General features: G+C 40.0%; 1 protein-coding gene across 11 annotated transcripts in view; it reads right to left on the bottom strand.

Moving 5' to 3' along the window:
* Positions 1 to 21,291, bottom strand: part of AGFG1 (ArfGAP with FG repeats 1) — a 38,858-nt gene that overhangs the window by 4,814 nt on the left and 12,753 nt on the right. The window contains exons 4-14 of one of the 11 annotated variants that reach the window (XM_066619223.1): positions 21,116 to 21,278; positions 15,896 to 16,049; positions 11,580 to 11,699; positions 10,909 to 10,983; positions 9,393 to 9,596; positions 6,293 to 6,476; positions 5,521 to 5,600; positions 5,163 to 5,255; positions 4,375 to 4,422; positions 3,051 to 3,206; positions 1,419 to 1,501 (exon numbers count right to left, since the gene is read on the bottom strand). In XM_066619223.1, the coding sequence (XP_066475320.1) occupies positions 1,419 to 1,501; positions 3,051 to 3,206; positions 4,375 to 4,422; positions 5,163 to 5,255; positions 5,521 to 5,600; positions 6,293 to 6,476; positions 9,393 to 9,596; positions 10,909 to 10,983; positions 11,580 to 11,699; positions 15,896 to 16,049; positions 21,116 to 21,278 (1,360 nt within the window). The remainder of the gene's footprint in view (positions 1 to 1,418; positions 1,502 to 3,050; positions 3,207 to 4,374; positions 4,423 to 5,162; positions 5,256 to 5,520; positions 5,601 to 6,292; positions 6,477 to 9,392; positions 9,597 to 10,908; positions 10,984 to 11,579; positions 11,700 to 15,895; positions 16,050 to 21,115; positions 21,279 to 21,291) is intronic. The other 10 variants (XM_066619224.1, XM_066619228.1, XM_066619225.1 and 7 more) reach the window with 10 other exon arrangements.

Raw genomic sequence — 21,291 nt, 5'->3', positions numbered from 1 at the left:
CAGACCTATTTCCTTGTTGAATAATGATTGTAAAATATTTACAGCAATTTTAGCAAACAGAATGAAGAAGATATTACAAAATCTTATACATGAAGATCAATGTGGTTTTTTACCAAAAAGACACATGAGTGATAATATTAGAATAGTATTGGATTTGCTGGAATATTATGATAAAAGGATAGAGAAACAATTAGCATTGATTTTTTTGGACTTTGAGAAGGCGTTTGACAATTTGAGTTGGACTTTCTTGATTGCTGTCTTAGAGAAGATGAACTTTGGAGAGAACTTTATTCAATGGATAAAGTCAATTTATACATCACAAACTGTGCAGGTAGTGGTAAATGGAGAATTATCAACAATGTTTGAGATTCAAAAGGGAACACGACAAGGATGTCCATTGTCGCCACTTTTATTTATACTTGCCTTAGAAGTGTTATGTAGAGATTAGAAAGATTTAAAATTGATAAAAAATTATATGGTTTTGAAGAGGGAGAGACAATATTGGAGAAACAATTAAGATCAGATTAGCAGGTAATATCTAAAATATATAAATTGCTTTTGAAGTTTGAAACAGAAGATGAACAGGTTAAGGAATGCATGATCCAGTGGGCAAAAAATGTGGGCTATGAACTTTCAATGGACAGATGGGAGAAATTATGGATAAAACAGACAAAATTTACTTTGAATGTTAACATTAAGGAAAATATATATAAGATGATTTATCGTTGGTATGTGACACCAAATAAATTAGCCAAAATGTATGAAACTATGTCCAATAGTTGTTGGAAATGTAAGAAACAAGAGGGAACATTTTACCACATGTGGTGGACGTGTTCAAAAGTTAAAAAATATTGGTCACAAATTCACGCACAGATACAGTTGATCTTAAAAACAAATATACAATTGAAGCCAGAAGTATTTTTATTAGGTATGACAGATGAGTATGTGGAAAGAAAAAATGAAGTTTTATTTTTGTATATGATAAGCGCTGCCAGAATACTTTATGCTCAAAATTGGAAGACTATGAATATACCTTTGGTGGAGGAATGGTGGATAAGACTTATGGATTATGCGGAGATGGATAAATTAACAATTTTGCTTAGGGAAAATTCAACAGCAAACTTTTTGAAGAATTGGAGTCCAGTTATTGATTTTTTGAATCAGAGAGAGGATGGGGATTTGAGGTATTTTGGATTTGAAGATTGATTTTGAAGTATTAGTGGTATAGATTAATATTTGTTAATGTTTGGACTGTATGTATTTGGATTATAAGTATGGGAATGTTTTGGCTTCGCTCGTGCTGCTTTATTAGAATTTTGTTTTTTATTAGAATTTTGTATGTATTTGTTTTTCTATTTTATGTTTATTATAGTTAAATAAATAAATAAACAGAAAAAAACCATTTAATATACACTTACCATAAAAGGATTACTAGATACTCCAACTTGCCCAAATGGTGTTACTACTGGTTTCGCCTGTCCAAAAGCAGCAAAGCCTGCACCTTTGTAATAAGATTCAGAAGTTAACTTTAGACTTGCAATCAATTAACTAAAATAATATTACATATATACTTTCTAGCAGTTAATCCCTTGAGTACTGTGATCATATACTGGCACAATCAAAGGAGTAGTATCAATCTCATAACATTAAATACCACATAATAAGATTCACATTGTTAACTTGCTCCTTCACATTACATTTTCCTCAAAGAAAAACATCTCACAAATTAGACTACTTTAAGCATTCCTTGAGTTTTCAAGGAACAGTTTAGAGTAGACGAACTATCCCAATGTTCTCTTGTCCCCTACTACTTTGAACCTAGGGTCAAACTTGACGTGTGGCAAACTACATCAATAAGAGTCATGTCTAGAACTGGCAGTGCATCTTAGCAGACTCAAAGCAGCCATTGTGTGAATTCTGACTGGGATCACTACATGCAGGGAGGAGGAGAATACTGCTTTCCTGTCATACCATTCTTCCCACCAAAAGTGCATCCCAGAGTGGTTATTTCCTGCACACAGAAACCTCCAAGGCACAAAGCTGAAAAGGATAGGGCTAATCTCCCCCTCCCTGTGGACTTGATCCTCTTGCAATTGCTCTTAGTCAATTAACAGACACTTCTATTTTTAAGAATGCCTCTTATCGATGATTTGTAGCACATCAGGTGTGACCCTTTGACCTAACCTAGGCTACATAATCACTTTCTTGAACAGCAGTACAATGCAATCCTCAACAGTGCAGACAGAGAGGGCATTAACCCTTTGCCTGTTCCATGGTTCTGATCCCATTTCCTCTTCCCCCCCCCCCCAAGTTGCTTTTCTTGAAGGAAAACTCTTGTTGGCACTCAAGGGGGGTGTTTCTCTGCAGTAAACAGGAGTTCCACGGAAGCCTGATCCAAATCAGGACCAAGATAGGGGCAAATGATCATGGTATCAACTCAGGATTGCCTGCAACTGCTATTCCTAAGGCATTTGAGATGATTGCATGATAAATATTGTTGAGCTCTGACTTCAGACATGTCTGACCTTTATAATATTTCCTGGACATCTTAAGCAATCAGTATCTTACTTTGAAACAGTTAAAGAACATCCCTCAATAAAAATCATAATATAAAACTGTGCTAAAACCAAGTCCATGCCTGTTCTACTAGCGAGATCTTTTAAGAGTAAAAATCCAATAAAACATCGCAAAAAAATTTTCAGTGTTTGCCAAGTAGCAACTTAGCTGGAATTAAGAAGTTTTGTTCAGGCCAAATGTAATTCACATCAACTATCATTCCTACATTTAAAAACAGGGAACCTAAGAAGGTAAAAGATGCAAGGCTAGTCAAATGAATTTCCCCCACAGCTGTGCACAGTGTTATGCTACCAGACACATCCTTAGACTACAATATAGCATTCAGCTGATTAACTGATGAAAGGATAATCAGGAGTCAAGGGAGCAGAAGGCAGGCAAGAATATCTTCAGAGATAAACAGCCTCAACTACCAAGATGTTCTTAAGTTACTATTGTATTCCCACTTTTCTAAATAAAAACATGCAAGCATTTACCATTTGGTTGCTGGGTGAAAGCAGTCTGAGGAAAGGCTGCCTGGGCTGGGAATGCAGGCTGTTGGAAGTTACCACTAAAGCTAGTAGGAAGACTGTACGAGGCAGGTGTTCCAAATCCTGCAGGCATGCTCATGGATGCTGTGCCAAATGTTGCTGCTGGTAGGGGAAATGTAGCATTCAATGACTTTTGAATTATGTTTTACTATTACTATGACATCACACTAAGCAGCACTTCCGGCTTAGCTCCTTATAATGCAGCCAGTCACATGGCTAGCCTTAAAACCATTAAGCTTCTGGATTTTCTAGGAATACAGCCAAAAATGGTTTGGTCTGCTCCTTTGATCAACTTTACATTTGCCAATATTTCTCCCTAGAAATCTTCACATGTTTTTTGAAAATTCAGAATGTGGAAGTTCACTAGGTACTGCAGACAAGAGCTAACTAGTATGGATTTTAAGAATAGCTTATAGGATCTTGACTAAGATCTTTTAGGGAACAGTATTATGTTTCCTAAAACATTATGGCAGCCCTTCATCTGAAGCAGTCTAGCAGTAACACACATTTTAATTTTTGTATTAAAGACAGCTTAATATATTAAAAGGTCTCCTAACCAAAAGTCTCTAAACCAATTCTTATCTTATTCAGACAGCTAATATTATTTTCTTTTGGTTGTGTGTCTTGATTTTGCTGTAGATAACTGGCACATCTTAATTCTAAGTTATCACATTCAGCCAATTGGTATGGCTAGCCAAGACAGACATGGCACAAGAGCTTATTAAAATAATTGTGGAATAAAGAGGCACACATTAAGAAAGATACGAAACAAATAGTGCACCACCAGAGCTTACAGAAGCTACTATGAGCAGAGAGGTTACTTAACACACAAGCTTGCTAAAATGGCAAAGCCAAACACATTGCAACTATCTGCAATGGTTTGGAATAACTATTGGTTTATCTTCAACTTTGTAAACACAAGCTTCAAAATTCACTCACTTTTAAAGCATCTACTGTTGTGACCATGGAGGTAAGACATAACAGTTTTGGCTTACAATCCTAAGCACGCTTACTAAACAGCAAGTACCACTGAAATGAACAGCATGTACTCTGAAGCACATGTGTTTAGGACTGGGATGTAAATTAAAATTTACACCAAAAAATGCTAAAAGTATTTGAAGTGCATCACCATCCATGTCCACTCCATTTCAAAACATGGAAGAAGGGTTGAAAATGTTGTACATGCAGAGGAACTGTTTATTGGCAATAAGCTTTCACAAGCAAATACAAAGTTAGCCACATGAAACTTATATAAAGTGTGGCCACCTACCAAAATGAGCCTGAGGAAATATACGAGAATGCATTGCTCCTGAGAGGCCTTATGGGAAGCCACAAAAAGACCAGAAAGTGTCAAATGATTTATGAACATCTTGCAAAAATATTTTGCATGACAAAATGGTCAACAATATACCTTCTTAGAACTTCAGAATAATTGTTTGGAAGTGATTTAGTCAAAAACGGACACATTTTAACAAATTCATTCATAACAGCATTCACTAATATAAGCACTCTAAGATACTATTTAACTATGCATAAGAAATGCTTTTGTCATCATTATACACGGTATTTGCTAAAGAAAAATGAAGTATCTTTAAAGTAGCAGTACGGTAAGAATCTGAAGCACAAATATGTTACTGAATAGGTTCATGCTTCAAAGCAGAAAAATAGACAAGTGGACAGTTCTCATTAGAATACAAGTGAACCCTCGATCTAACAAACTGTGATTTAAATGACCTAGGATGTCTGCCTCATTAAAAGCCAGTCATATACACTTTCCACATGTGCATATCCACTGACATCAACGCATTTGAACAGACTTTAAGCAATAAGGGACACCCATTCCCCCTCTTAGTCCATTAAGTCGAGGGATCACAATATATGCAACTGAGTTTCTTTTTTAAGGTGACACATCTAACTGCCATAAAATTAACCTTTTTATTTCATATGAGCATGAGTATATTTAGTATGTTAATCTGCCTTTAAGATACAGATCTATAATTTCAGAAAGCAAGAACATTAATTTCTAACATACATAATTGCACAGTGTTTTTTCCTAACCTGTTGCTGCTCTGTTATTGTTTTGGAATGGGTTCGTAGAAGGTGCTACTGCAGCTACAGGAGCAGCCACAAATGGATTTGTGGAAGGTGTTGCTGAAAAGTGAAGAATTGGCATTGTTAGACTGTTATACATCACTCAAAGTGCCATCAAAAGAACACACAATGACAATTCTAATTTTAAGATAATTTTCATCCTTTTCTTGTTTGAATAAGGAAAAGCCTAGCCTGGCATAAGAAGCTGCACGAAGTGCCTTCAGGAGGTTTCTCAGAACTATTGATACAAGAAAAGAAATGGATATTCTTAACTGGATACCTGAAACACAAGTTAGCAATATTGCTTGGTAACATTTTACAATACCTCCAAATTGAGCAGGAACACTTGATGATGCAGGCTGTGTCTGTGTATTAGCACCCCCTGGTACTGTTCCAAAAGCATTACTGAAAATAATTCACATTCAGCAATATCAGAGTCAGTTACTTAGTAATTAGACACCTACAGCTAATTACAGATGTGAAAACACAAGAGGCCGTTTAGTTACTTATTGGAAGAAAACCACTGTCATATTTTAGCTACAACCATTCCAAATTCCCAGGTCAAAAGCTAACTGGTTTTAGTTAAAAGCTAAATTGTGTGTCCCCCCCAGCAACAAAAATACATGCCCAGCAATAAGACAAAAGAAACACGGATAGGCTGTCAAGCATAAACTTGCACTTTCAGACATTTACAACAACTTTAAATATTTCATTTCTTCTGACATTGTTGGTATCACACACTGCAAATATCTCACTATCAAAAGAGTTAAGCCAAATAAGGTATCATAACAAATGCAATTACTCATACAAAATGGCTTATCACTAAAGATAATTTAGGGGTTTTTCTTCTCTTGCCAGTCTGTTTCAATTTTATCCTACCAACCTCTAGTTGGCAATATTTATAACCAGTTTTAAGTCTTTTGTTTTATCATGCCATTCAACCCCTGCCATCCACCCACTTCATGCTGCAAGTGAACCTGCAATTTTCAAACTATAGGTTTTTAGAAGCACTTGCACTTCATTCAAAAGTGTACAATTTCATTTTTGCTGTTTGTAAACACAACTGGTTTACATGAACTTCTAGCAAGAAAGAGTACCTGCTAACATTACTGGTGGAAGTATATGCATTACTAGAGGTTGCTGTGGAGCTGAACACACTGTCTAATTCTGCTAGTGCTGCATACTTGTCTGAAGATGCACTTGACTGACTTGGGGCTGACACAGCAGGACCTGCTGGTGCTGAACTGACAGCACCGAAGCCACTTCCTTGCTCACTACCACCTAGGGGGAAAAAAAATCAGATGAAAATTTACGTATAGGATTATATTTTATTTGAACATAATGCATGGTAATAATGGAAATGACAATTTTAACTGGCTAGTCTATTACTAGAGAACTGGAATCATGATTATTTTCCCCTACAAATATTTCTTTGTACAAGAAAGTCTGATGCCATGTTCCCAATAACTGCAAAAGGGTCTGAGAAAAGGAGGTGAATCAACCTTATGCCTAAATGTATTTTGTCAAATTTAAGAACTTACTCAGTTTGTTCATGATGCAATAGATTGTGATCCAGCTCAGGAAAACTTTCTACCTCCTCCTCAATGTATATCACTATAGCTAAATTTGGAAACTCAAAGTCCTCTGTGGATACATACTGTGAACCCAGGCTGAATACTTGCATACAGTCCATTTAATGAAAGATCAGTACACCTTAAAGTTGTCCTGTTAGGAATGTTATTCATATTATTATTATCAGTATTTATATACCGCTTTTCAACAAAAGTTCACAAAGCGGTTTACAGAGAAAAATCAAATAACTAATGGCTCCCTGTCCCAAAAGGGCTCATATACATTCATATACCAAGCACATGTCTTCTATTTGCTCCAAAAGGTCTAAAGAGGTATATTGCAATCTGAAGAAACTGAAGAAACTGCAATCAGGTATATTGCAGCCTGATACAACTGATGCATATTACTGGTTTGTCACATGGCAACAAATATTTGAAGCAACCTTTGTGTGCTAAACCAGTGATAAATAACTTTGCCTTGAGTGGTTAAGATGACTAAAGGAGGAAGTCATTGCATCTTGGCACTGCTGTCAACAAATGAACTAAAGGAATGGACATGGGCTTCCACTTGTACCTTCCCTGAAGAAAATTTTTTTTGTTATTCCTTGTTTTGATGCATATTGCAGGTATAATTCAAGTCATAATGTTTGGAAGAACATTTCAGGGCATATGCTCAATAGACAGCATGGAACCAAGAACAAAAATTAAACATGCAAAACCAATAACTACATCACTTTAACCCCCCAAACTACTTGAAACAACTTATTTTGTACGGTTAAAATTGTAGCTAAGTTATAGACTCTACGACCTGTTTGAGCATTTTGTTCTTTTAATTGGCCAGACAAAGTATATTTTTAGTGAAGAATCTGAAATTGGTTTGCATGATCTGCTCATGGAACTTTAGATTATCTACTTTTAGATTTAAATATATTTAAAATTTTATACTGCTTATATAAAGGATGCTATCCTCACTGTTCAATAAAGTTCATCTGAAATAGATCCATAGTTATAATTCACAGGAACGATACTGCATACAGAATTTTGGTATTATTCTGAAATTTTATTCTTAAAACTGCTATTCAAAAGAATGGGTTCCATTCTAAAACCAAATCCATAAATATGTAGGGGTGTGTGTACGCATGCATGAATGTATATGCACACACACACACACACACACACACACATATGAATCTGATCTGGAACTCATTAGAAATTGTAAGAGAAGGGAGAGCATACGCATAGTGGTTAAGAGTGTTGGACAGGGTTCAAGCCCATGCTTAGCCAAGGAGATCACCAAGTGACTTTAGTAACTACATGTCAGCCTCACTTATCTAAAATAACTGTTGCTAGGATGAAATAAGTATGGGGAAAAGACTGATGTATTTCAGCCCAAAGTCCTTTGAGGAAGGGTGGAATAAAAGGTGCAGCAGACAACTTTCAAGACAAACAGAAGTGAGGCTTTGCTGTGGCACTATCCAATTTTGTCTATAGCTCAACATGCCCCACCACCACTCAGTCCAAGAACATCAAGTATCAAGGCTTTTTGCATTCCCTAACATTTGTAATCCAGCACTATAATCTGAATCTAACTGTATTCAACTTGTTATTGTCCTGCAATTGTGACTATAGCCTTAGGACCCTTTTGCAGCTTTTGTGAAGAATGAGTTCTACTGTGACCTCTTACAGGGTTGGTTGATGACCCCTTGTGAACTTTCAGACTACTGTGCATCTTTATCCTATGCAGGATAAAACAAGCTGGCTTCCTCAATCATTTTAACATGGTCTCAGGATTATCTATGCTATTGTGGATGACATAAACATGGGTTTAGGTAATGCAGAAGTAAGTAATGCACTATAGCATGGGTCTCCAAACCCCAGCCCGGGGGCCAGATGCAGCCGGAGGCCAGCCTCAATCCAGCCCGCGGCCAGCCTCTTGTCCCCTGAAAGCCTCTTGGCTGAACATGACTGGAACTGTGCTCTGGTTGCATCTGGAGGGTGTTCTAAGGGCCAGAGAGTTTGAATGAATGAGCCCATTCACTCATCTAAGTTCCATCTCTAATTTATTTATATAAATTTTATATTTAAATTTTTTTTCTGACCCTCAGCACCTTGCCAGATATTTGATGTGGTCCTCTGGCCAAAATGTTTGGAGACCCCTGCACTTTAGGGTAAAAAACAAATCTGAAGACTTATTCAGATTCACAGGGTCATTATGTTCAGCAACACTATTAATCCCATATATTGAGGTCTGCAATTATATAAATTTAACTTATTTTTCCAGTAATCGTTTCCTTGGAAGCCTCATCTCTAATCAGAACAGCTGGGTCTTTACCCACATATTTTGACGTAACCTTATCCAATAACTTATAGGATCTCACTTGCACTCTGGGTCCTGATTTTGCAGAAAAGAACCAAATATACCAGGGACCAATACTTTTCTGTACTACTAGAGCTACTGTGTTTGTATGACGGCCCGTGTTACCAAAATCTGCAAGCATCATGCTACTGTTAGTGATAGATCAAACAGTGTAAAGCAGTAAAAATCTCATCAAGTCTACATTGAAAATCACAGTAAACTACTGCCATGATAAATACGAGGAACAGGTCAAAGAATAAGAATTAGTACCTTGCCCTGTGCTGAAGATATTATCTAAATTAGCAAGAGCTGCGTATTTATCTGCTGACTGGAGATTCGGTTTATTCACTGCAGCTTTACTGGCTGCAGTTGTGTTGCTCTGAGAAGCACTGAAGGCTCCAAAATCAGCACTGGAGGATTTGGGGAAGTTATCAAAGTGTGCAAAATTAGCATTCATTGATGCAGCGCTCCCACCTGTAACAAAATAAGTTAAACATAATGGATACTTCCAAGCTCAAAGAAATATCTCATCAAATGTTTTTGGTGGTCATGTATGAGGATATTTTAATGGGGTCATACGTTAAAGAAGCTTCCTCTATGCCAAATCTTAATTTATTGAAAAACAAAAATGCCAAGCTTGAGAAACCGAGTAGTCATTAAGGGCACAATTCTAACCCACTTTCCAGCACCAACATAAGGGCAACACAGCTCCTAGGTAAGGGAGCAAACACTCGCTTACTTTGTGGAGGCCTCCGTGAATGCCCCCCAACTGCAGGATGCAGCACATGTCCCATTGGCACAGCTATGCCAGTGCTGGAAAGTGGGTTAGGATTTGGGCCTAATTTAGTTGACACCAAAACAGAGCACTGCAGAAGCAGAGTTGTAACATAACTAACCTCAGCAATTCATATGAGCAGCGAGAATTCATTTTAGGGTTATATGTTCTCACACTTATTACGTTGAAGAGAAATGTTTGACGGAACAATGGCCATTTCTTATATCAGTGAGATACTTTTAAGCCAAAAAGTGAAAATTGGAAAAGCTAAGATGAAAACTTCCTGAAAATTTTTAGCAACTCCTTTATTTCTAATGACTACTGCCATATGCAACCCACCACTGCAGCCTGAGGAATAGCAGAAGACCACCAAAATAATCTGTATACCATTTTTTTTCTAAAGGGAACAAAACCCCATCAGTACTTGTATCAGTAATGTGTCCAATGTTTTCAAACTGAAAACTAAAAAGTTTCAGGATTGACATAAAAAGTCAATGGCTGCTATCAGTTGGTCATCAACTGCAGAGGAATATCAGATCCATTGCTGAAGAGGAGTTTGCAAGATCTGCAGCCTCCTTACTTGTACACTGAAGGTCACAAAGACTATTATTCTGCATGGGTAACCTGAATCCAAACAACACTGGAAAGGCCTTCACAAATGTGTTCTCAGGGAGGGAGGAAGAGTACAGTCAGAACAGTCTTAATGCCTCAGAATACTGACTGCTTTTATATAGATACCCTAAAAGGCCAAAATTCCACATTTTTCCAACAAAAGCTGATAGTTCAGTTAACATTATCAGTTTATTTACAGGAAGAACTTCATATTTTTTACTTTCACTTAATATTTTGGGAGGACTATTAACTAAGAACAACTAATCTAACGACCTACAGCTAGCACATTTTAAACCAAGGACTAATACAAGAAAGCCTGGAAATACACATGAGAGTAAGAACAAAAAAGATGGCATTTGAAAATGAAGTGAGCTGAGTTTCCCACTTGGTGGAACTTACTGCGCACAGCCTGGAGAGGAAAAGCGGAAGTGGTAAATTCACCAAAACTGCAGCTAGATGAAAGCGTTCTGAACGCTGGAGAGCCAGAAATTGTGTGAGGGTTAAAGTTAACAAAAGGGAAAAACAAAATTTAAAAAGAAAAGAGTCTTAAGACAACACACTTAAAAGGGAAAGGAAAAAAAGAAAATAAGTCAGCCACATATCAAGACAAGCAGCAACTGTAAGTCCAAGCAAACATTATACAACATGTCCAAATTAAAGAAAGAGGAAAGCAACAGCCCTTACACATGAGATTTTTCAAAAATTAAATATATTTCTGCTGTATTATTTTCTCTTCTAGTAGAGTATAATTACTACTTTCATCATGGATCACAGATATATATTCCGTATATTTTAACCTAAATATGATCCAATATTCTATAGTGCCAGGATGTGACACATTTATTTCATGTGTAGGGATGAAGAGGCTGCAGTGCAAAAACATCGTGCAAGAAAAAAGAAACACAACCCACATCAAATATAGCAAACAAAAAGCAGCATTCACTGCAGGTTTCCCCAGAGCTCCAGAGTGTTTGTGTTAAGACACGAAGAGGCAGGAAAAAGTTAAGAGATATTTAACTGTGTCCAGATTAGTTGCATTAGAAACACTAACAATGTTAGAGCATTTCTACCTGTATTTTGGTGCTGAAAAGCAGACTGAGTTGCTGTGGGGAAACCACCAAAATTACTCGAACCACTAGACTGTCCAAATGCATCAAAGTTTGCAAAACCTGCGCTTGCAGAGTTCTGCGCTGTAAATTGCAAATGAACAAAACATGTTAATGGTATGGAAACAAAAAGATTAAAACCGAATCAGATTATGGCAGGCTTTAAGGGCATCTATACTGTCAACATGCCACTGAAATAATCGATCACTTGTGAAATTATAGTGCCAAGTGTAAGGGACAAAAATTGAACTGAATATGCACTTCCTGATTCGAACTGCCTAATATAGGACTACAAATTATTTAAACGGTACATGTATAAGGTACTTAATACATTTCCACTGACTTTAAAATCAATTCTATGTGCTGCAGCCATTTTCAGTAAGAGTGTTAGACATTGATCTTTATTCTATTATACTGCTTAAGATCCATTATAAAACAGCTTTGTTTTTATTGAAAAATACCATTTACTGAAACATCTTTTCCCTATTTGAAACATTTTTGCTCAACTCCAAAACACTCTGCAAAGTTTCTGTGCAGCTCACTCAAACAGCAACTCCACCCTGATGCATGGTAAACTGCATTCAAAATCGTAAAGAGTTTCATAACTGGGCAATGTGACACAGAAGGTAATGATCCCACTGAACATACTCATATATGACATACTCTCACTTATACTTAGATCAATGATTTTCAACCTTTTTCATCTCATGGCACACTGACAAAATAGTACTAAAATTGTCAAGGCACACCATCAATTTTTTTATAATTGGCAAGGCACACCATGCTGTTTGTTTGGGTGCTCACATTCCCAAATGGCCCTATTAATAAATTACCTTCCCCCAAACTCCCACAGCACACCCGCAGACCATTGGCAGCACACCAGTGTGCCACAGCACAGTGATTGAAAATGGCTGTTTTGGATTTTAGCACTTGAGAAGACACTACACCTTAAAAGGAGATACTATAGCTAATATTTTTCAAGGGAATAATCTAAAAGGAAGGGCAAACAGGTATTCAAATACAAGATATATTTAAAAGTAACTTAGGATTTCACTAGTTTAATTCCTTTACAGGATTGGGAAAGTTAAGCAGGCAATAAAATACAGGTAAATTCACTGCATTTGTGTACAACACACAACACAATGAAGAGAGGCAAAAACTGTATATCCCGATTACAAACATTAAAACTGCTCCTAGAAGGATGCAGTCATGTTTGTTCAAATCAATTTCTCCCTATGTTGGTTTTTGGACCTTGTTGCCCCTCCTGGATTGCCAGGTCACAAAATAAGTCACAATTGATTGAATTCCCCTGTTGTGGTCTAGAAATAGTAAACATATGCAATTTTTGGTACTTTGGCCCCAGTTTCCAGTCCTCCACACTGCTTTTGCCTGTTTGTTTCCTTCGTGCCAACTGTGCACCGCTCCCGCCCTACTTTCTCTTTGGTTCCTCCTTTCTCCAATGCCCTGTCTTCCATCACCCATTGTTTCTTTCTGTTCTTACTTTTAAAATTACTGCCTATTCTGTTCCCACTTCTCTTAGCCATATGGTCTCCTTCCCACTCCACAGTATACTGCCCTCTGATGCTTCTTCAGAGTCCCTCTTCTCTTCAATTGCTTGTCTCCTCCTCAAACATTATACTACACCCTAGGCTTTCCCTTCAGGTTACTCTCTTAGTAAAGTGCTTACTCTGCCCCTTCCTACAAACCTTGTCCCTTAGATCCTCTACCTCCCAGGACCTCATCCCATTTCTGCCCTGCCTGATTTAAATCCCAGTCAAACTTTCAACTTTCATTTTCTCACAGAAATTGTACTGAAAGCTGCTTTATTCCCTAAGTAATTGGACATTCCAGTCCTGAACAACCAGTGTCAGAGACTTCAATGCCGCAAGCACATACAATGTATTGTAAAGAATGCTGAAATCAGAAGACATCAACATTCTTGCTTATAAACCGAACCAGACACTCAGACAGTTTTATGAGAAGTAAGCTATATGAAAAGTAGGCAGAAATGAATTAAGTGAAAGCTGGTGTGGTACAAAAAATATTCTATGAGCCAAGATGTCTCTAATTCTAACCATGCCTTATCAATGGACTCACCAGGTAGCCCCATGTAAGACACTATACTCTTAGTATCAAGCCCGCCCCCCCCCCCCGCACTAAGGGGATATGATTATGTACTTCACAGGGTTGTTTTAGTCATTGAGATAGTATTCAAAACACTGTCCATTCAATTGAAAGGGAATTCAGGTAGTTAGCCAGAGAAGAAAAGGCTGAGGGGAGACATAATAGTGCTTCAAATCCCTGGAGGGTTATCACATGAAAGAGGGCAAAGATTCATTCTACCCAAGAGAGCAGAATGAGAACTAATAGGTTTAAGTTGCAGGAGGGGAGATTCTGGCTGACTATCAGGAAGAAATTCTTAATGGTAAGGCAGTTTGACAAAGGAAACAAATACCAATGGAAGTGGTGGTGGGGTTCTCCCTCACTAGAGCTCTTCAAGAAAAGGTTCGAAAAGTACCTTTTGGAGATACACTACAGAAGATTTTCCTGCTTCAAGCAGGAGGCTGGACTAGATAGTCTTGAAAGCTCTTCCAACTCTATTACTCTAAAGATTATCCAGTGAAGGTACAGCTGGACTTTTGTATCCATGAGGGATCCATGACTGGACATTCCCTCCCCTCCCCTCCCCTCCCCTCCCCCCTCCCCCCTCCCCCGCAGATACTAAAACCTGTGGATCAGCAAGTTCGCAGGTTGGGTCCAACAGGACCTCCTGATATGACCAAAGGTGTTCTCAGGTCACATCTGAAGGCCTTCTGAGGCCTGGAGAGGTCACATGCAACTCCTGTGGTGTTCTGATTTTCATAAAAACTGAGGCCTCTTTAAGCCTCAGAAAGCCTCCTGGATGCAACCAGAGAACAGCTCCCGTCATGTCTGTGAGCTCAGGTCAGGCCCACCAAAGCGAGTTCAGAACCTATGGTGAGTTAAATTTGAGGGTTGTGAACCCGCAGATAAACAGCAGAACCGTATCATTAGCATACTTGTATTTCCACTCAAACACTTTAATACACAGGTTGAGCTGATTCAGAAATGTAAACTGGTACTTAGCGCACATCACTATACTGTAACAAAAAGCAAGACAGCCCCATAAACCATGAACAGTGCCAATGGGCATAAGGAAATTAGCTGTTTTCCCTTTACCAAAACAAAACAAAAACTTGCAGACTAAAAAGGTTGAGAAATTTACATTTAGATTCCCAAGCAAAGTCAGCTGAACCTACTGGCTGCCTGAGGTAGTTTCAGAGTAACACCCTCATACTTCTGCTGCCCCACTCTGAAACCCACGCACCTCTTACTGCTCCATCATCTGTGCACACTCTTTAAATGAAACAGAAAATGTGGAGTGTGTTGGGATCACTCCTACTGTGCTCCATATTTCCTCCTTCATTTAAACTTTGAAGAGCCCAAACAGAAAAAGGATCCAGATAAGCAGATAGGATTGCTGTGTTCAGATTCTTGGAGGACAGTGATCTGGTCCCTGCTTTCTCAACTTGCTACTTCCTCTGCTGGAGCACTTCAAAACAAAGCAGGAAAAGGGGGGTGCACTGGGAGCAATCCCAGCATGCTTTGCCATTTCTGCTTTGATTAAACAGCCTATGTACAAAAAGGGGCAGGTAAAGAGGCCAACTCTGCTGGCAGCAGACTAGGCAGCAGTCACCTTTTTGCCACCATCCTATGCAAAACATCATTTGTGCATGGAAAGGCCAATCATGCATCCAAATGTCATTTATCAAATTCACTGTCCACCTAGCTTCATTCAATTGCAACTGCCTTTCTTGCTATGTAAGGCAACAGACCCCAAGCCATGTGGGTTTCCTCACTTGCGGTTCTCACAGTTACACCATATTCACACTTAACATTATTTTTCTTGGAGAAAATGCTAGGGGTACATTTGACAGTACATTATTACTTTAATCCACCTTCAACTCTCTGAGTCTGCCAGTTAGAAGCAAGGACAGATGATCTGGCCAATCAGTCTAATTTCTAGCTGACTCAAGTTTTGTGCTTCATGCTGATAAATTCAAATTGTCATCGGGCTGTCCTTTGAGTGGGCAAAAGTGACCTGTTAACAGTATAGTTTAACAGTATAGTTTAACTGTGATTACTGAATCAAATATTGTTTAGAGCAACACTTTATTTAAAAAATGGTCAATTTGCATTGCAATGAGCTGGTTTCAGGATTTGGTATCAGTACCAACTTCAGGAACAGAATATATCCTTACCTGTATGACTGTTGAAATGTGCAAAATTAGCAAAATTAGCTGTAGCTGTGGACTGAGGAGCAGGAGCAGCAAAAATATCCGAACCAAGGTCACTGAGAAGATCAAACTGTTTCTTTTCTTGGGACTGTCCCTGAGACCGAATTACAACAGGAGACTGTAAACAACAAGTTGTAGTTGGTTAAACAAGTATGTAGATACCAACCTAGAGTTTAATTCCTAATGGCAAAGAACACAGCACTTTAAGCCAAATTAATGTTCACCGAGATCAACCTAATCTAACACATTATGAGATTTTGTGACAGTAGAAGATTTGGTAACACCTCTGGCTGACCTGATGCAATTCTTGCACAATACTCACAAACATTCTATATGAGAAACACTGTTAGTGTTTTATGCTACAATCTATTCTTGTGAGTTGGCAAATTTAGCTGAGAAAACCCTTCACTGTCCCTAGGTACATATGAGCAAGGCAGAAAGAACAAAGGACTTTAAAGGTGACTGGAAAAAGAGTCTAGGACAACGTTTCTCAACCAGTGGTTGAGGAAGGAGCTGGGGAGGAGGTAGCGGTTGTGGTGCATGTCGGCACTAATGACGTGGGCAAGTGTAGCCGGGAGGTCTAGGAGGCCAAATTTAGGCTATTAGGTAGAAAGCTGAAAGCCAGGACCTCAAAGGTAGTGTTCTCTGAAGTGCTACCTGTTCCAAGCGCAGGGCCAGCTAGGCAGGCGGAGATCAGGGGTCTCAATGCGTGGATGAGATGGTGGTGTAGGGAGGAGAGGTTTAGATTCGTTAGGTACTGGGGAACATTTTGGGACAAGTGGGGCCTGTACAAGAGTGACAGGCTTCACTTGAACCAGAATGGAACCAGACTGCATAACATTAAAAAGGTGGCAGAGCAGCTTTTAAACTGATCCCTGGGGGAAAGCCGACAGGAGCCGAGGGGCATCTGGTTCGTGACTCCTCATCCCTATGGGATGAGGATGGGGAGGTTAGAGAACAAGGTAAAAGCAGAGTAGGAGAGGAAATTGAGAATGGTAGCGTGATGGGATATGATAGACAGTTTGGCACAATGAGAGGATTCAGGGATAAAGGAGCTAATAAGCAGCCCATCCTGGGGCATTCCATGTACAAATGCTTTTATGCAAATGCCCGAAGTCTCCGAGCAAAGATGGGAAAACTGGAATGTCTGGTGACAAGGGAAAACACTGACATAGTGGGCATAACAAAAACCTGGTGGAATGCGGAGAATCAGTGGGATACCACAATCCCGGGCGATAAACTCTACAGGAAGGACAGGGAAGGGCGTGTTGGAGGTGGGGTGGCCATTTATGTTAAGGAAGGGATAGAATCCAGCAAAGTAGAGACTGAAGGCGGGTCCGACTCCATAGAATCTCTATGGGTTAAATTACCAGGCCTGAGGAGTGATGTAATACTGGGGGCGTACTATTGTCCTCCAGACCAGAAACCAGAAGGGGACCCTGAAATGAGGAAACAGATCAGGGAGGTGAAAAGGAGGGACAGGGTTGTTAACATGGTGGACTTCAATTATTCTCATATTGACTGGGTCAATTTGTGTTCTGGTCACGAAAAGGAGACCAGATCCCTTGACATGCTAAATGACTGTGCCACAGAGCAGTTAGTCATGGAGCCCACCAGAGGATATATATTGTGTGGTACTTAGGATCTGGTTAGAGATGTCAATGTTACTGAGCCACTGGGGAATAGTGATCATGCTGCGTTCCGTTTTGACATACACGTCGGGGGAAGAATACCGGGCAAATCTCTCACAAAAACCCTTGACTTCTGACGGGCGGACTTCCCTCAAATGAGGAAGCTGGTTAGAAGGAGGTTGAAAAGGAAGGTAGAAAGAGTCCAATCTCTACAGAGTGCATGGAGGTTGCTCAGATCAACAGTAACAGAGGCCCAGCGGAAGTGTACACCACAAAGGAAGAAGGGCTCGACTACGTCTAGGAGGGTGCATGCATGGCTAACCAGCCAAGTTAGAGAGGCCGTAAAGGGGAAGGAAGCTTCCTTATGTAAATGGAAGTCTTGCCCTAATGAGGAGAATAAAAAGGAACATAAACTGTGGCAAAAGAAATGTAAGAAGGTGATACAGGAGACCAAGAGAGACTATAAGGAACACATGGCCAGCAGCATTAAGGGGAATAATAAAAGCTTCTTCAAATATGTTAGAAACAGGAAACCCGCCAGAGAAGGGGTTGGCCCTCTGGATGGTGAGGGAGGGAAAGGGGAAATAAAAGGAGACTTAGAGATGGCAGAGAAAATGAATGAGTTCTTTGCATCTGTCTTCACAGCAGAAGACCTCGGGCAGATACCACTGCCCGAACGGCTCCTCCTGACCAAGGAATTAAGTCAGAAAGAGGTTGAAAGAGAAGATGTTTCAGACCTCATTGACAAATTAAAGATCAATAAGTCACCGGGCCCTGATGGCATCCACCCTAGAGTTATTAAGGAATTGAAGAATGAAGTTGCTGATCTCTTGACTAAAATATGCAACTTGTCCTTCAAAACATGTGACACGGTGACAGAGGATTGGAGGATAGCAAATGTCACAACGAAACTATAGGCCGGTCTGTCTAACATCTATACCGGGTAAGATGGTAGAATGCCTCATGAAAGACAGAATTTCAAAACACATAGACGAACAAGGCTTGCTGAGAGAGAATCAGCATGGCTTCAGTAAGGGTAAGTCTTGCCTCAAAAACCTTTTAGAATTCTTTCAAAAGGTCAACAGGCATGTGGATGCAGGAGAATCCATGGACATTATATATCTGGACTTTCAGAAGGCGTTCAACATGGTCCCTCACCAAAGGCTACCGAAAAAACTCCACAGTCAGGGAATTAGAGGGCAGGTCCTCTCATGGATTGAGACCTGGTTGAAGATCAGGAAACAGAGAGTGGGTGTCAATGGGCAATTTTCAGTGGAGAGAGGTGAAAAGCAGTGTGCCCCAAGGATCTATCCTGGGACTGGTACTCTTCAACCTCTTCATAAATGACCTGGAGACAGGGGTGAGCAGTGAGGTGGCTAAGTTTGCAGACGACACCAAACTTTTCAGAGTGGTGAAGACCAGAAGTGATTGTGAGGAGCTCCAGAAGGATCTCTCCAAACTGGCAGAATGGGCAGCAAAACGGCAGATGCGTTTCAATGTAAGTAAGTGTAAAGTCATGCACATTGGGGCAAAAAATCAAAACTTCACATATAGGCTAATGGGTTCTGAGCTGTCTGTGACAGATCAGGAGAGAGAACTTGGGGTGGTGGTGGACAGGTCAATGAAAGTGTCGACTCAATGTGCGGCGGCAATAAAGAAGGCCAATTCTATGCTTGGGATCATTAGAAAAAGTATTGAGAACAAAACAGCTAATATTATAATGTCGTTGTACAAATCAATGGTAAGGTCACACCTGGAGTATTGTGTCCAGTTCTGGTCGCCACATCTCAAAAAGGATATAGTGGAAATGGAAAAGGTGCAAAAGAGGGCAATTAAGATGATTACTGGGCTGGGGCACCTTCCTTATGAGGAAAGGCTACGGCATTTGGGCCTCTTCAGCCTAGAAAAGAGATGCCTGAGGGGGGACATGATTGAGACATACAAAATTATGCATGGGAAGGTTAAAGTGGATACAGAGATGCTCTTTACACTCTCACGTAACACCAGAACCAGGGGACATCCACTAAAATTGAGTGTTGGGAGGGATAGGACAGACAAAAGAAAATATTTTTTTACTCAGCGTGTGGTCGGTCTGTGGAACTCCTTGCCACAGCATGTGGTGACGGTATCTGGCCTGGATGCCTTTAAAAGGGGATTGGACAAGTTTCTGGAGAAAAATCCATTACAGGTTACAAGATATGATGTGTATGTGCAACCTCCTGATTTTAGAAATGGGCTATGTCAGATGCAAGGGAGGGCACCAGGATGCAGGTCTCTTGTTATCAGGTGTGCTCCCTGGGGCATTTGGTGGGGCTCCTGTGAGATACAGGAAGCTGGACCTCAGGAAGATGGGCCTACGACCTGATCCAATGGGGTTGTCCTTACGTTCTTATGTGGTGTGGGTACCACCAGTAGTACATGAAGTGGTATCCAGTAGTACTTGTGGGACCCCCAGACATCTGCTGCCCAGCAGCGAGACCAGTGAAGTGACGTGACAAACATAAGTAGGAAGCTTGGCTTAGTGGGCAGAGCTCCAAAACATGCTTTTCACCCACTCTAAAAAGTGCTCCTGTCCACCCTGAGCCTCTTACTGGTTGGTGTTTGTCACTTCAAATCTGGCCTCTCAACCAAGAAGTAACTGGCAACCACCAGATACTTCTGGTGGTACTTCCAATAGGTGGTACTTCCAATGCAAAGTGGAATAGCAGGGAATAAATGTTGAGAAACGCTTGTCTAGGAAATACAGAAGCTTACACAGAGGAAGCCTATAGTGGAATGAAGCAGTGGACTACAAAGAACCTGAAGAAAAAACAGAGAAGACTAAATTCTGAAGGCATAAGGCAGGGGTTCCCAATCTGTGCGTTGTAAGATCCTGGAGTGTCACAGAAAGCCTGCCAACTGGCAGCAAGACAGCAGCATGAGCCTAAAGAGCAGCAGGAAACTTGGTGCAGGAGGCAGAGCTGCTGTACATGAAAACTGTGTGCTTGAAAAAGCCCTTCTGGGCCTCTTTACTGCTATTTTTAGGCTCCACTCAGCCCTGCAACCTAGAAGTAAGTGGCTAGTTACGTCATCATGTGACACGTTTCGCACCATCGCCATCTACTTCCAGGTTCCAGCGTTAGGGAAGGGCTCTGCCAGCTGGGTAAGCTTGGGAAGCAACAGCATAAGGCATTGAGGAGAGTTTAATGGAAATACGAGTAGGATAGATGGCGACATGGAAACACTACACAAGGCTTAGGATATGATATTGACAAGGCAACTGGGAGAGATAAGACTACTGAAAAGGCAGAGTTGCTGGTTGAGTGTCACAATGGTCCATGACAGAAAGAATGTTAACAGAAATCTGAGGTAACAGCAAGCAGTAGAGGCACAGTGCTGAGTGGTCAATAAGAAAGTGGTCCTGTGACAAAACTTCTCATAGGACTTAGAAGCAAGAAAAACTATGAGCAGATGGCAGAACTAATACTGTTGGACAGGGAACTGAGCAATGTTTCTTGACAGCCTGTGCCAATCTACAACAATGAGAAGTGTGTGTGTGTCTCTTCTTACTCACTTGGTTAGGTGTGCCCTTATTTAAATGCAATGCTGGTGCAGTTTCTCCAAGGAGAGATTTAAGCGGCTTGACTTCAGGTGTACTGCTTGTACTACTAGCTGATGACCCAGATATAGATGCATGGACTGATGCCACAACTTTTGCTTGTTCTGGTGGAACATACCTAAGACAGAGAG

The sequence above is a fragment of the Tiliqua scincoides genome, chromosome 3 (assembly GCF_035046505.1).
Source record: "Tiliqua scincoides isolate rTilSci1 chromosome 3, rTilSci1.hap2, whole genome shotgun sequence".
NCBI lineage: Eukaryota > Metazoa > Chordata > Lepidosauria > Squamata > Scincidae > Tiliqua > Tiliqua scincoides.
Note: the sequence above shows the minus strand (reverse complement) of the source record. Positions and strands in the feature narration are given on the sequence as shown.